Below are 14,301 nucleotides of genomic sequence, written 5' to 3'. Positions count from 1 at the left end.
ATCAACATGTCATCTACGTGCTGTGCTGCTGGTTCTGCTGGTAATTTGGTCAGCGAGCTGGTTCAATGTTAGTGTTCCAGCACGATACTGATCCACATCCTTGTGGTCAATGACACCGCGTTTAATGCAGTCCTGGATGTCATACTGGGTTCCTGCTTTCCTGTCCACTATCACCAAACGTGTAGAGCCATCAGACCCCGTGATAGTTATTTCCTCCCACTCGCCCTCCTGCTCCGACAACTCCAGGAAAGTGTCGTAGTCTATTATCTCCCGGTGAAAGGCCTCCTTCACTGACATCTCCAGCCCATTGTCTGGGTCAACGACCACAACTCGCCTCTGGCGACGGATATTGCTGCGGCTCTCTGTCATGGCCTTTTCTGGATCGATTGTTGGGACCTTTTCATCCGTCTGGGTCTGCTGGGTCAGAGAGTTGGGTTTCTGCTGCAGCCTCTGTATCTCTCTCTGCAGGGCATCTCTCTTGAGAGCCTGGTCTGAAGCCTCCTTTTCAGAGATCGACAAACGACTCTTGTACTTCTCCTCAACAATCTTAAGCTCCCTCATGAGCCTCTCAATCTCGTTCTTCAGGGAGAGCCTGTCTCGATCAGCCTTGTCTCTGTCCGATTCAAACCTCTTGATGTCGCTGTCTCTCAGCTCATACTGGCTCTTAAAATAGTTGAAATCCTTGAGGACGGCATTCTTTTCATCCTGCAGCCGCTGGTTGTTGCGGAGCTCGGTCTCTAGAGTGAGCTTGATGCGAGTGAGCTCCTCCTCTATGCGCAGCTGACGAGTCTTGTCCTGCTCCAGCAGTTTCAGCTTGGACAGCAAACGGTCCCTCTCCAGCATCACCTCGCTGTATTGGCTTTGGGAATCATGCATCCTCATGGATGTCTGGGGAGAGACAAGAAAACACATTATTATGCCTGCAAAGAAATGCCAATAAAACCAGATTTTGCCAAGACCCACAATTCTAATGCATTAATTACATGTTGCATTCCTTTACAGCATGTTGTAAGAGCTTATCAACATATTACATTTTTCATCAATATCTATATAAATTGTGATGTCACCAATCACTAATTGAATGTTTAGAAATGCCAATCAGCTGTACTGTCTGAACTAATTTATAATGTATATATCTAAAAAGATGTGTACATTATATTCATTATTTTAATAAGTATGCATTAATTAAATGATTGTTCAGTACCACAATGTGCAATGTTAAAGGTTGGAAAGATAAAGCATTTGTAAGTAAGTGCATTTCATGCAAAACACCTAAAATAAGCAACGTGCCACTAATGTAACTGGGCCACTTTGAAAACATGCTCAGTCTCAATGCATCTAGCCGTTGCATGCAAAAGCAGAACAAAATGGGGTTAGTTATGTGGAGATGATCCTTCAGTGCGCGTAAACTCCTCCTGGGTTGCCTTCTTTTGCTTCTCCAACTCAGCTTCCGTTCCATCCAGAGAGCACTGAAGTTCCCGGATACGGCTCTGCAGCCTGACAGAACTCTGCTCAACCTTGGTTTTCTCACTGGTCTGCTTCTCCAGCTCCACTCGGGTGATGCGGATCTCCTGCTCGGACACTTTAAGCTTGTTAATGGACTCCAGATATGAGGCGTTCTTTGCCTTCAGATCTGCCTCAGCTTGTTTCAGGTGATTGATCTCCAGTTCCAGAGATCTCCTCTTCTTCCCCTCCTCCTCCAGGTTAAATGTTAGCATGCTGATCTGCCTGGACTTTTCCTGAGTGTTTTTGATGGCCTCCTTTAGTTTGAGCTCAGCATCTCCTCCCTGCTCTGTGAGTGTTCTCAGCTGAACCTCCAACTCACTGCGCATTCTTGTTTCTTGTACCACCGAGGCCCTCTGCTGGCTGGCCTCCTGCTCGGCTCTGCTTTTCTACTCTTCTGTGTGAGCAATGGACTGCCTCAGTCTCCTCAGCTCCTCCTCGAGGTCTCTCTTCTCAGAGGTGAGTCTGTCAACTTGCAGTCTCAGCTCTGCCGTGTCTTCTTCTGTCTGTTGTGAGGTTTTCAGGATCGTAGTCTTGGTGACGTGGATCTCCGTCTCGTATGTCTGCTTAAGTTGATTAACCTCCTGACTGCACTGTGTTCTTACCTTTGAGATATCTGATTCAGCGTTACGTCGGCGTGCCGCTTCCTCGTCGAGCAGTATCTTCATCCTCTCCAGTTCACGTTCCTTGTCCTTCACAGACTTCTCCAGGTCAATCTTGGTCCAGTTGAGTTCTTCCAGTTCTTTCTGTCTGCGGCGAACAACCATCTCATACTCGTCTTGCTGGCTGGTGTAGCGCTCCTCTGCCAACTTTCTTTTCCTCTTTTCTTCATCCAGCTGGAACTTAATTTTGGTCAGCTGGTCATTGAGCTCTTGAAGCTGGCTGTGTGTGCTAGCCAGGCTGTCCTTGGTAGCGTTAACTTGTATTGCTGTGGTTCTCTTGACTTCTTCAACAGAAATGAGCTCGCTTTGTGATTGACTGAGCTCCAGCTTGTAGCGGGCCAAAGCATCCTCCAGAGACTTGTTTTTCTGGTTGCGATCCTGGACGTCGTCCTTCAGACGCCTCAGTTCCTCCTCCAACATCTCGATCTTGGTGTTTCTGATCTGAAGACAGCATTGACAAAAACAGAAAGAGCCTCAGTCACCTACTTTCATATTATTGAACAAACCTATATGTTATTTTTTTACCATACTATTCATTTTACCAACACAATATCCTTGACAAATGTGATCCCTACCTTCAGCTCTTCCATGTTCTTCAGCAGCTCCCCTAGGAACCTGTAGTAGTCACTAGAGCAGGTGAGTAGCTCTATGTAGTGAGACTGGAGGTCAGCCGCCTGAAGGGAGTTAAAATGAGTGGATGAATACCGATGTCAAATATTCTCGTGTTAATTACATGCCAGTGAGAACGTTAACAGACAGATGCATTTAAGGGATTGACTGGTTAATTGGTTGTATCACATAAGCTCATAATACAAATGACGTAACCATTGTTTAATTTATATTTAAGATAAGATAATCATTTATTAGTCCCACAGCATGGATAAACAAGTAAATAGTAATAATAACTAAGGTGTACCAACAATTAACAGCATATTGGTTGAGTGTGACTTGATGGAGAGGCCCTCCTCATACCTCTTGTCTGACCACAGAAGCGGGCGACTGCATCATCGTTCTCTTGATAGGAATATTAAGCAGAGTTTCCAGGCCTGCACCGTAGGAAGCCAGCTGTAGCTCGTAGTCCTGAAAACCCACAACACGGACTTCATTATTTTGCACCACACATGCTTGGGCTCATCTGCTTGTTGACACGTGTGAAATGGTTTTATGCACATGGATTGACGACCTACCTTAATGGAGACAGCGCAGGTGTCTGCGTTTTTCTGCACAACCTCTACTTTCTCCTGCTTTCCTTTAATTTCAGTGTGAAGCGCCTGTGCAGTCAGCAAAAAGGGGCATTAAATTCACATGACACTGCTCAGTCTTTGCTTCTTCTGAGACATCCATAATTTTGTTATACAAGAATTGTAATGATAATATTATAAGCGATTACTCACTTAAGGGTTGAGAAACAAAGGACATGTTTGCACACTTTTCACTTATGCTTATGTATAATGTATGAAATCCACACACCTACACCAATGCTCAAAGTGTCTCAATTTGAGTGTAAATGGTGGATATTTCCAATCAAATCAAATACGTTATTGATTACAATCTGTTGACGTAAACTAGGAGAGACGTGCCTTCTGCTGGTTGAGGTGGTCCATTAGAGTCTGAATGTCGCTGAGTTTAACCGTCTGGAGCGTGTCCTGGCGCTTCCTGGCATTGTCTATCCACTGTTGCAGGAGAGTGCTGCTCTGCTGATAATGATTCAGCTGTTTCTCCTGCTTCTCCAAGTCCCAGACTCTGTGAACGAAAGAGTTGGAGGAAGAGGAAGGGATGAACGGATATTCTTAATGTCGTTACCGGTTCACGGGTATTGAAGGAATGTGTGCACATGAACAGATGATCCCACCTGCTGTCAATCTGGGTTTGGATGCGGCGCCAGCGGTCAGACATCTGACCCACCAGGTCTGAGTACTTGGACAAGTCTGCGTCACACTTGTGAAAGGACTCTGAGATTTGGCCATTCCAGTGCACCGCTTTAGCCAGGTCAGAATCCATAGCGGTCAGCAGGTCTCTTTTTTGGTCCAGATCACTCTTCATTTGCTTTAATAAATAATCAATGAATTGAATCAAATCATTTATTTCAACTATAACCAGGCATCGTATTTAAGCCTTATTTACATCTAGAGGTGGGCGCTATGACAATAAGTACATGATATCATTGTATTTTTGTCAGAGAATGGCAACGGTTATGTCAGTGGTGGAAGAAGTATTCAGATCCTTTACTGAAATAAAAAATAGCAATACTCCAATAATAAAAAACTTCATTAGAAGTGTATGTCCTGCATTGCAAATGTTACTTAAAGGCACAGTGTGCAGGATTAAGTAAAAGTGTTATCAGCAAAATGTCCCGAAAGTATCAAAAGTAAAAGTCCTCATAATGCAGAAAGATGGCCTTTGTAAGTGTTATGCTTTAATATATTGGATTATTAACCTTTGAGTTACTATTAGTTTTTCACAAACACTGTTTCCAAGGGCAAGAATGAACTTCTGTGTCGGTGATGGTTTACTACTAAGTGTAGTCTTTGTAGGACAAAGAGGATTCAGTAAGTGCTACTAATTAATGTAATTTGTCCTGAAGTCCTGAGACTGGAACGCAAGAGTCTGCAGTTCAAACTAAATATAGAAAGTGTGTCAAACCTTTAGCATGGTCCGATAGTTTTCCACCTCCTGAAGGTCCAGAGAGGTGGTCTCCTTCTCTGTCAGCCGGGCTTCGTGGACTTTAATGATATCTTCAGCCTGGAGAAGGCTCTGGAGCAAGGCCTGAAGAGCTGACAGCCTGTTAACGACACAAAGCCGTCACATTATATGGACTCCTTCTTGTAAATTGCTTTCATTTACATTTCATTTTGTTTGTGCAGTATTTTCTAAATAATTGTGGGATGGATAAAAAGTTGATGCGATCAGACTACAATAATGCACCTTTGATGGTAGGCCGGGTAGAGACGCTGCAGGACTCCCAGTTTCTGGTTGATGATTTCCAGTTCAGAGCGGAGGAACTTGGCTTGCTCGGAGTCGGCAGGTATTCCTTCCAGCTGCTTCATAATCTTTTCTCTTAGTCGCAGGTACTCATCATGAATAGAGTCCAAGTCTTGGTGCACAGTCTGGATACCAATGTGTAAAAAACAAGTTACATTTAGCATTATCACTTGTTTCATATCTATATTTTACACATTTTGAAAGGTAGCCAAGAAGAACCTCACTTTTATTGGGATAGAACAACAAAGTTACACACCTGTAGGTTCTGGATGTGCACTGAGCACTCGTGCACACTGTTGTGCCCCAGGGGAACGTGGAGATGACTGGTGAGACCAGACTCCGCCAGCTCCAGCCTGCGTCGAAGTTCTTGCAGACTACTGAGCAGAGTCAGGCTCAGGGTAGAGCTGGCTGGGGTCTTGGGGATCTTGGGGATCTTGGGGATCTTGGGGATCTTGGGGATCTTGGGAGACACAGGCTTGGCGGGGTTCGGTTTTGGGGGTTCAAGTGTCACCCCTTCATCCCCTTTATTGGCTGGTGGAATATTAGAAGAACCTTAATGTATAGTGGGAAAAAAAAAATAGTAGTTTTGCAAATGTAGTGGACTTGCAATTTAAGGATTAGTTAAAAACATTTTACACTCACTGTAAGCAGGCAGCTGGACAATCAGGGTATCGTAGTGGTTCTGGGCGTTATCAAATTGGCCCTGGATAGTTTTCTTATCCTCTTCCCCAAACACATCAGAACCTTGGCTGGTACGCAGGAACTCTTGGTAGTGAGTCTCCAGTCTTTTGATGATAGTGCGGTACTCCTCGGGACTCATCTTAGACAGCTGAGAGACAATGGAGAGGAGTCAGGTTAAGCAAGAGTCACAGGAGGTAAGCAAATACAGAGTTTCGAGTTAGGCCAGAAACAAAATCTAATTTGACTTTGCTTGGTTTTGAAAACAGTGACTTATTGTAACAGCAAAACTCAGAATTGGCTACGTTTGTTGCAGTCTTTGCGATATCTTACCATGCTGACAGTGAGGGAGCTGATGTAATTCATGTCTTTGAGGCAGTATTGCCACGAGATGAGGCTCTTGATGTTGATGTAGAGCTGATTCCAGATGCTCATGATGGCTTCATAATACTGCTCATTCCTATGGGCAGCACAAGCCATGAATATGCAGACACTACATGATAAACATGATGTAATATTTATCAAAATGTTTCCCACGTTTTCATTTTAACGAAATAACTACTTGGTCCTTCTTGGTATCAGCTTATTTTCTGACCGCTTAAGACCTTTGAAACTGTTACGCAGTAAAGGACTTGAGTCTTGTAGAAACCTTTTAGAATCTATTGGACAATGTCAACAAAATAAATATGACTTTCCCAAAAGGAAGGCTGTTTTTTCTCTCTAGCTCCAGTAAATGTGATGTATCCAATATAGTCATTACATGATAAATCCTCTACAGCTGACACATTTTGAACCGCCCCGACCAAAAGGATTTGCCGCAGACCTTCACCGGTCTACATGGACTGAGCGGTTCTTACTTGTTGGCGAGGCCGATGCTGAGCGGGTTCGGTGGGGGGATCTTCAGACACACAGAGGGAATCAACATGTCCATGCCTCCGGGTCCCGTCACCAGCCACTTGCTGCGCTGCGAGTTATCCTTCAGGATGCCTTCATTCCCATTTAGAATCCCTTTCTGAAGCACAAAGAAGAAGAGACGCTGAGTTACACTTAACATTCCACTTCATACTCATATGTGTGAGTGTGAGAGAGAGCATACACCCCACCTGGTCTTGTTTAAAGTCACATATGGCCTGGACCATGACGGGGCTGCTGCTCTTCTCCTCGGGGTTGCGAGGCTTCAGCCTGACAATGGTCTTAGACTTGTTGACCAGACTTTGGACCTGCCTCTTATTCTCCATCACACGCTCCTTCTCTCTCTGTGAACATGCAGATATCAGACCTGTGTTTTTAACTCAGCCACTATGCACTGCAACTATACAACCTGAATGCAGACATTCAGAAGCCTTCCACTTAGTCTCTTGAGAAGAAAAAGAAAAACTGGCGGAACCAGTTCACCAGACTTTTAATTGATTTAAACCTGTGTCACTCGACAGAACAAATTGTTTGAGCATGAGCGTGATGATACCTCCAGGTTTCTCAGGAGTTCAGTGAGGTTATCCAGCGGGGTGTTCTTGTTGCACGTGAACTTGTTTCGGATGGACTCGTGCGCTCTCTGCAGCTTCGCGTAGGTCTCGTTGGCCTCCTTGAAAAACTGAAAGTGGCAGCAAAAGGCTTTGATCAGCGTTCACGCAAAAAAACATACAGGGCACTACTTTCACCGCAGGGCCGAGCGCTTACTTGGCTGTAGGCCGCATTGTCCTTCAGGTGGATGTCGATACACTTGGTGATCTGGAGCAGCCAGCTCCACTGGGTCTGTAAGGTGTCCATGTAGGCCTGTGGGCGCACACAGAGGCGTCAATGCAAAGCCAAATGAATAGCTGGCTGTTTAGGTTAGCAAGAACACCCAGAAACACCTTACGTCAATCTTATCAGAGGCGGGGTGGTTGTTGTTCAGGAGTCCATCTGCTTTCACCTTCAGCTTGTTTAGCTCCTTCTCTTTCTCCTCCAGGTCTCTCATCAGGCTCTGTCAGGAGAACGGAACGTAAGGGAAGCTTTTGTCTCTTGAGCGCAAACATAATTCTAACTAAGATTTGAACGGTATAGGAAGTAAAACACATCAGATATTGAAGGTATGATCACGCCCATAAACTAAGACAGAAAACATCCACCCAGGAGAAAAGAGGAGGTCCTTACTGAGTAGCTCTCCTGCTTCCTGGGGATGTACTGGTCGATGTTCTTGTCTCCCCAGTCGAACATGAGCTCTTCCTCCTCTTTCTCATTCACCCACATGATGGCTTTGGAGACCTCGTTGATGATGCCCTGGAGCCCACGCAGCTGTTGCACACGGCTGTCCGACATTTTCTGAGACAGACACAAGGTAATATATAATTATGATAGAAAGTAACAGTAGAGCAGCTGATATTGACAAAGTAAAAGAAAACTAAAAATGTTTTTATAAAAGGTTTTGTGTCTACCTGCAGGCTTCCCCATTCTTGTTCCAGCATGGACAGGTTGTACTTGTCGCCCCTCTTGTTCTAAAAATAAAAGAAGATATTTGGGGTTTTTTTGCTCGCTTTTACATAAGATTACAACACTTTTGTGCACATCATGCATAGATAACCTTTACAAACAAGATGTATAAAGAAAGCAGTCCAAAGTAAAAAGAAAGCCACTAAGAAGAGCTTCAAAACAGGATGACCACTCACCAGTTCATCTCTGGCACGGTCTACTTCCTGGCTCCTCTGGACCGAGCTGTGGTTTTTGTTGTGGCTTTGGATTTGCTTTTCTATAGTCTCGGAGTCATCTCCCCATGCAGCCGTCTCAATCATGCGCTACAAGATACAAAATCGCAGTTTATTACCTTTTAAAATGCAATAAGCAATAAACACAATTACAACGTCAAAGTGTTTATTTGTTGGGCACTATTTTGAGCTGCAATATAACAGACATTTGGTGCCGTAGTGAATATTACGACAGCCGGGTATGAGAAATGAACTCAAAATATACTATACCACCGCATCGATGTGGCTAATTGATGGGGTTTTAAGTGAAGCTGGGGACACAGAGGATTAAGCTCGATTTAAAAACAATAAAGAATACACAGAGAGCCCTCCTTGTTCTTTAAGGCAACATTATTTTAACTCAACAGATACACTATGAATTCCCTGATGTCTTTCCCCTCCTTCCCCTCCAGGTGTCAGCATATAATCATTAAGTCTGTCGTTTAGCAGGAAATTGCTCACTGCTCTCTACTCGCATTCTCTCTCTCTCAAGGCTTTTGTTCTCTCACCACTCCCTTTTCCTTCATGACAGACTTGGCTGAAGCTGTTTAGAGACTGTCTTTAGTAAAAGTTTTATGTTGGACTGTAGGTACAATGGCTAAAAGCAACGTCCGGCAGTAAATAGAGCAGCTAGGTACAGCTGGCAGCAGTATAGGTCATCCGTTTCCCTTAAAGAAAACACACTAACCTGCCCAGGCATACATGCATGCATGGACACGCAGGTGCAACTAATCTTACTGGAAAACTATTGGGCACTGAGTTTTACCAAGACGTTTTTTGGGCGATGCCGTAACAGAATGTGCCATCGTATAATGACCGTCCAAATTAGTAATTACAAGTGAAATGTAAGTTAAAAAGATAACGTATGATCAAAGTTTTTAATTTCACGTGTCTGAAGAGTTTTGTCCACGACAGTGAAGCAAATTACTCATGCATTTGATTATTTCATATGTGATTCTACATATATTCATTCCATTGTGCTGATCTATTCAATTCAATTCAATATATTTTGTATAGTATAAAATCACTTTATTGTGAATTTATTGTGAAATCCAAATTATTGTTATAATATTGATTTCAACCTCATCACCCATATATATATATTTTTTTTTTTCTTTTATCACGTTCTTAAATGTCTCTGACGTATGAAGAGCTCACCTTCTGTTGAGCGATCCAGGCCATGGCGTCATTATAGACCCTCCCCCCTTCAAGGGAACCCACGCTGCTTCTTTTCCGTCTTATGGTCATACCACCGACTAGTTGCTGTTGGATCGCAGCGTGCATGTGCTGGAACTGGTCGACGCTGTAGAGTTGCAGAAAAGAGGGAAAACACTTTGTCAATCTTCCGAGGGCCCACTGACAGCACCACATCAAAGAGCTCAGCTGGGCCAGTAGAGCTGAGAGGAATGTTCAGTGAGCATAAAACTCTTTCCATGGTTTGGTTCAACTTCAAAAGGAAATTCAAACGCTAGCACGTTCGTCCAGTGTACATACACGGTCATGAGTAGACACATCAAATGCAAACACACAGTGCATCTCGCCTCACCTTCTGAAGATGTCATTGGGAATACGCATTTGCTGCAGCTCTCTGCCGCAGAGCTTCATCTGCTCCATGCTTTCTGCAGCCATGTTCAACAGTTTGTCTGCCTCCCCAGCTGGACCCCCCTATAAAAATCACACAGTACAGACACCGGCCGTTTGCAAAACTATGCTTCTCTTTAACTGTGGCTGATGATATCGTCTTGAATCATATCTGATAATGGATGAGCATAAAACATTAGAACAACAAAGCCAACATTACTGTAATCATCACTAGCAGTGAAGACAAACACTCGAGATGAATGATGTTCATTGTAAGGTGTGTGCTGCACTTACGCTCTGGAGAACCATCTTCGCTCTCTGCAGGTATTCCTGGCACTGGTCGGTCAGGAACAACCCTTTTTGATGGCTTGCCTGTGCACTACACATGAGGAAAAATATATATATATATGTTTTCAGAGGTTGTAATGTAGCTTTAATTAATACCAATGTGTAAAGTGTTATCAAAGAATACGGTCTACTGTGTATTTTACACACTCAATTCTACATATATGTGTGTAAGTACAGCTAGCTTTGTTTTTAATAAGCATTGCTACAAAGACATATGCTGTTAATATAGTTAATATATAGCAACCTGCAGGACACAATTAATTAAATCTATAAAAAGGAGGTAATGAATCACAGAATTAGGAACAGCTAAACTTTTTCATGTGAGGACACAGTAAACAAACATACAAAAAGATATTGGCTTTGTTGGCCTGAGAGAACAACATGATATCTATGCTTTATTTATTTTTTTACATTAACATTTAATGGCAAATTCAAACACTCTCGTGCCGTAAAACGAATTTCGAAGCAACAGGTAATTCCTTACCTAAAGCCGCCACCTCCACCCGCGCCCCCCATGCTCATGGCCACTTTCGGTGCGCCCCCTCCGTGCATGGAGGTCTTGGAGTAGGTGGTGTAGGACTGCACGACATCCCCTCCTTGGTAGTCTCCGTGGAAGCCGTTTCCACCGGCGAACACGTCGTTTCTAAAACTTGCACTCGACAAATCCGGTCGCGAGTTGCTTCTCTGGCCAATGGTGGAGCCGAACGCACTCATGTCTGCCGAGTAGTTGTTGTTGTTGTTGTTGTTGTTGTTGTTTTTTAACGTTTTGCGAAAGTCTCAAGTTCGTTCGTCGCCAGACAGAGGACACAACGCGCACCTCTCTCCTCCCCGTCTCCTGACTGTTGCACAGACACTGCTCTGCTGTGAATAGATGGAAGCTGGCCACTTTCGGATAGAAACCACACCTTGCTGTGTTTACGAGACACTCCTCCAATTTTGACTATGTGCACATGCAGTTGACAGTAACACATCAGCCAACACATTTAATCTCCAGGGGAGGAGTAGAGATAGTGGTTACGCAAAGAATTTGTCATCACGGGTTCAACATTCTTGAGGTCAAAAGGAGTCCGTTTGAGAGTTCAGTGTTTTGCGTAGCTTGCTTGAAGCTGACAACTAAGTGACACCAAGTTCACCAAGTATATTCTTCTTAATTTTGTCTCCTTTTTAATATTGTCCCTTTGTCCTTACGTCTGTCTCTTCGTTCCTCTGCACAGACAGCACCACACACGCAGGCGTGCAGGAGCTTTGAAAAGTGAAAGGCAGTGAGGAAAATGGAAAAGACATAAAACGTACACACAATAACCAAACAATGCATGAGGTGCCTTTAGGTCATACTAAAGTCTTACAGCCTTTATATCCAATGGGGGAAACAATAGTTTACAGACACATTGTGCCCTCTGGTGTTTAAGGCCTTAGCTTTAGCCACTGTGCACACACACACACACACTCTAAACAATTTCACCGTAAAAAAATGACTGGCGTCCCTGCTGCCAGTAAGTTACCGTTATTTTACGGTGAAGCTACCGTAATTTACTTTTACGGAATTTTACCTTATACTAGATTACGTTATGTGAGCCAGAATGTCTTATATTTATTTACAAAGGACAATACTTTTGCATTTAATTTCCAACAAATAAAAGAATAACAATAGCATTTTTCAAATATATAGTTTGGTACTTCTGAATGTCCTTCTGGTGGACATTCATTGTCTCTGGGAAGGTGAGAGACTTCACAACCTTTCTTACAGTTGGTTGCAGGGTTTAGTTGTGAGGTCCTGAAGGCTGTGCCCGGCGGTGCTGAGTATTTTTTTACCCATTGTTCAATGACGTAGTCAGGCTCTTGGACAAGCCTTTTGTGGGCAAGCTCCTGGAGGATGTCATTGACATGGCTGGCTGTTGGTATCCTTCTGCAGTTGTGGTTATTACATTACATTACAGTCATTTAGCAGACGCTTTTAGACAAAGCGACTTACAATTCAGATCCTATCACACCGTAGGCACAGCTACGGGAGCAATTTTGGGGTTAAGTGTCTTGCTCAAGGACACATCGACATGCGACTAGCGGAAAAGGAGCCGGGGATCGAACCTCAAGGTCCTCTGATTGAAGGACAGCCCTGCTCTTCACTTAGCCACTGTCACCCTTATCTAGTATCTAGGATCTCAATTAATTCTTCTTGGTCAACACTGTTAAAATCTGATCTCCATGATTCAAACACTGTACGCTCAGACTCAGGCATGTATCGGAGGAAATTCTCCACTATACATCGCTCTTCACATATCCAAAGGCAGCTTGCTCTAATATGACAGGCGCGATCTTCACAGGAAGATATTTCTCCCTCGCCCATCCAAAAGCAATCATTCCACCTACACTCTCCCACTGCTGCTGCCCAAAATCATGCCCTAGAAAAGGCACTTTAAGAGCATTTCCCTGTTGCGCATTGGTCATAGAATTCACTCCAGAATTCTAAAAGACAATCTCTCACAACTCCTCCATCATCATATCCCAGCAGGTGTTCCATCTGGCAGTACAAGCTGGATTTTGATGTCAACATCTTGAAGTCCATCATCAGAGAAATGTGCCATGAGCTCTGGCAGTACCTGCCCTTTGTGAACAACCGATATTCTCTCCACTCTCTCGCTGGATGGCATGGTTTGTGGTGAAACAGGCAGTGTATCATCCAAATCCTGTTGCTCATTTTCAGAAAAGTCTCCGACAAAAACGACGTTGCTGAATCCTAACACTGCTATCACCATATGATGTCAAATAAGTTAATTCTTCATCTGTCATCATCTGTATGGCGCTGGCATCAATCTAAGGGCAATAGAATTGTTTAAAAAACAGCAATCCTGATTAGATAACAGTCATTTTTGATAATATTTAGTTATCTACAGTTTAATGAAACAGCAAAACAACAAAGCTCATGTTTTTTTTCAGAAATAATAATTTAGAAGCAATAATAAGTGTCGATAAAAAGTACAGTTGTTAGTTGATAGTTGCAGTTAAGTGCCTTCTCATGCTCTAGGGTCTCTATTGTTTCCTCAGGAACATTTCTCTGTCTCAGGAAGACACTTAGATCATCCATCCTGTGAGCATGCATTACAAGGAAAGATACGTATCTCATAATTATGAGAGAGTAAGTCATAATTATGAGTTGCTAAGTCATTATTTTGACACTGTACCTGTTTGCTTTTTAATACATGTCCTCAAAAGACACTGCAAGACTGAACATGAACAATTTTCAAAACTTGCGGCTCACAACGGCTCTCGGGCCAAGAGACACGGAGGGTTTGACAAACTAAGAACAAAGAAAAAAGGGTGTGGCCCTATTAAAACCAAAGACGCACAACCGACCAAGATTTATGTCCTTGTGCACAGCATTTGCGCCTACATTTTTGTCGTTAATAAGGTGTGAATCTTTCTGGGAGATTTAAGGGTCATGACTGACACGGTGAGGTGTGCCAAACAGTGCAGGATGGTTCATTTTGTCGGGTTAAGTCATATCTATCTGTCATGCAGTAGAGCCACCCTCTGGACTATCCTCCTTTATCTTTACTGTCTGTATTTAACCTATACTTGCTGTCTGCATTGTCCATTCAGTCATGTAAAGGGAACTATTGAGGAGAAAGTGAAAGCTTTGCTGGCTGTCTCTTCAGACTGGGAGTAAATATTTAACTTCTTTGCTTTCTGCATACAAAGTGCGGGTCACTGTTTCCTGGTTGTGATGAGGAGATTTCTTGCAAATGGGAATTTGTCAATCACGCATGTGTAACCCGTACCAAAGTGACATCTGGAATATAAAACCAAACAGACGCACACCAAAGTGTCTG

General features: G+C 43.4%; 2 protein-coding genes across 2 annotated transcripts; both read right to left on the bottom strand.

Moving 5' to 3' along the window:
• Positions 1-9: 9 nt before the first annotated feature.
• Positions 10-11,340, bottom strand: LOC306706369 (desmoplakin-A-like; the record flags this gene model as incomplete). The annotated part of the gene is made up of 24 exons (XM_079173428.1): positions 10,959-11,340; positions 10,421-10,505; positions 10,092-10,210; positions 9,704-9,848; positions 8,471-8,596; positions 8,240-8,299; positions 7,959-8,126; positions 7,684-7,788; positions 7,503-7,598; positions 7,291-7,416; positions 6,929-7,081; positions 6,683-6,837; positions 6,159-6,285; positions 5,790-5,976; positions 5,404-5,699; positions 5,091-5,272; positions 4,809-4,947; positions 4,018-4,211; positions 3,746-3,908; positions 3,353-3,436; positions 3,138-3,245; positions 2,741-2,839; positions 2,109-2,606; positions 10-888 (listed from the first exon to the last, which is right to left on the bottom strand). The coding sequence occupies exons 1-24, from the start codon at positions 11,186-11,188 to the stop codon at positions 10-12; spliced, it is 4,524 nt and encodes a 1,507-aa protein (XP_079029554.1). The 5' UTR covers positions 11,189-11,340.
• On the bottom strand, positions 877-1,966 carry LOC306706372 (desmoplakin-B-like). Its single transcript, XM_079173430.1, has one exon. The coding sequence runs from the start codon at positions 1,830-1,832 to the stop codon at positions 1,374-1,376; it is 459 nt and encodes a 152-aa protein (XP_079029556.1). The 5' UTR covers positions 1,833-1,966; the 3' UTR covers positions 877-1,373.
• Positions 11,341-14,301: the final 2,961 nt, after the last annotated feature.

Source organism: Pholis gunnellus, assembly GCF_910591455.1.
Source record: "Pholis gunnellus genome assembly, chromosome: 14".
NCBI lineage: Eukaryota > Metazoa > Chordata > Actinopteri > Perciformes > Pholidae > Pholis > Pholis gunnellus.
Note: the sequence above shows the minus strand (reverse complement) of the source record. Positions and strands in the feature narration are given on the sequence as shown.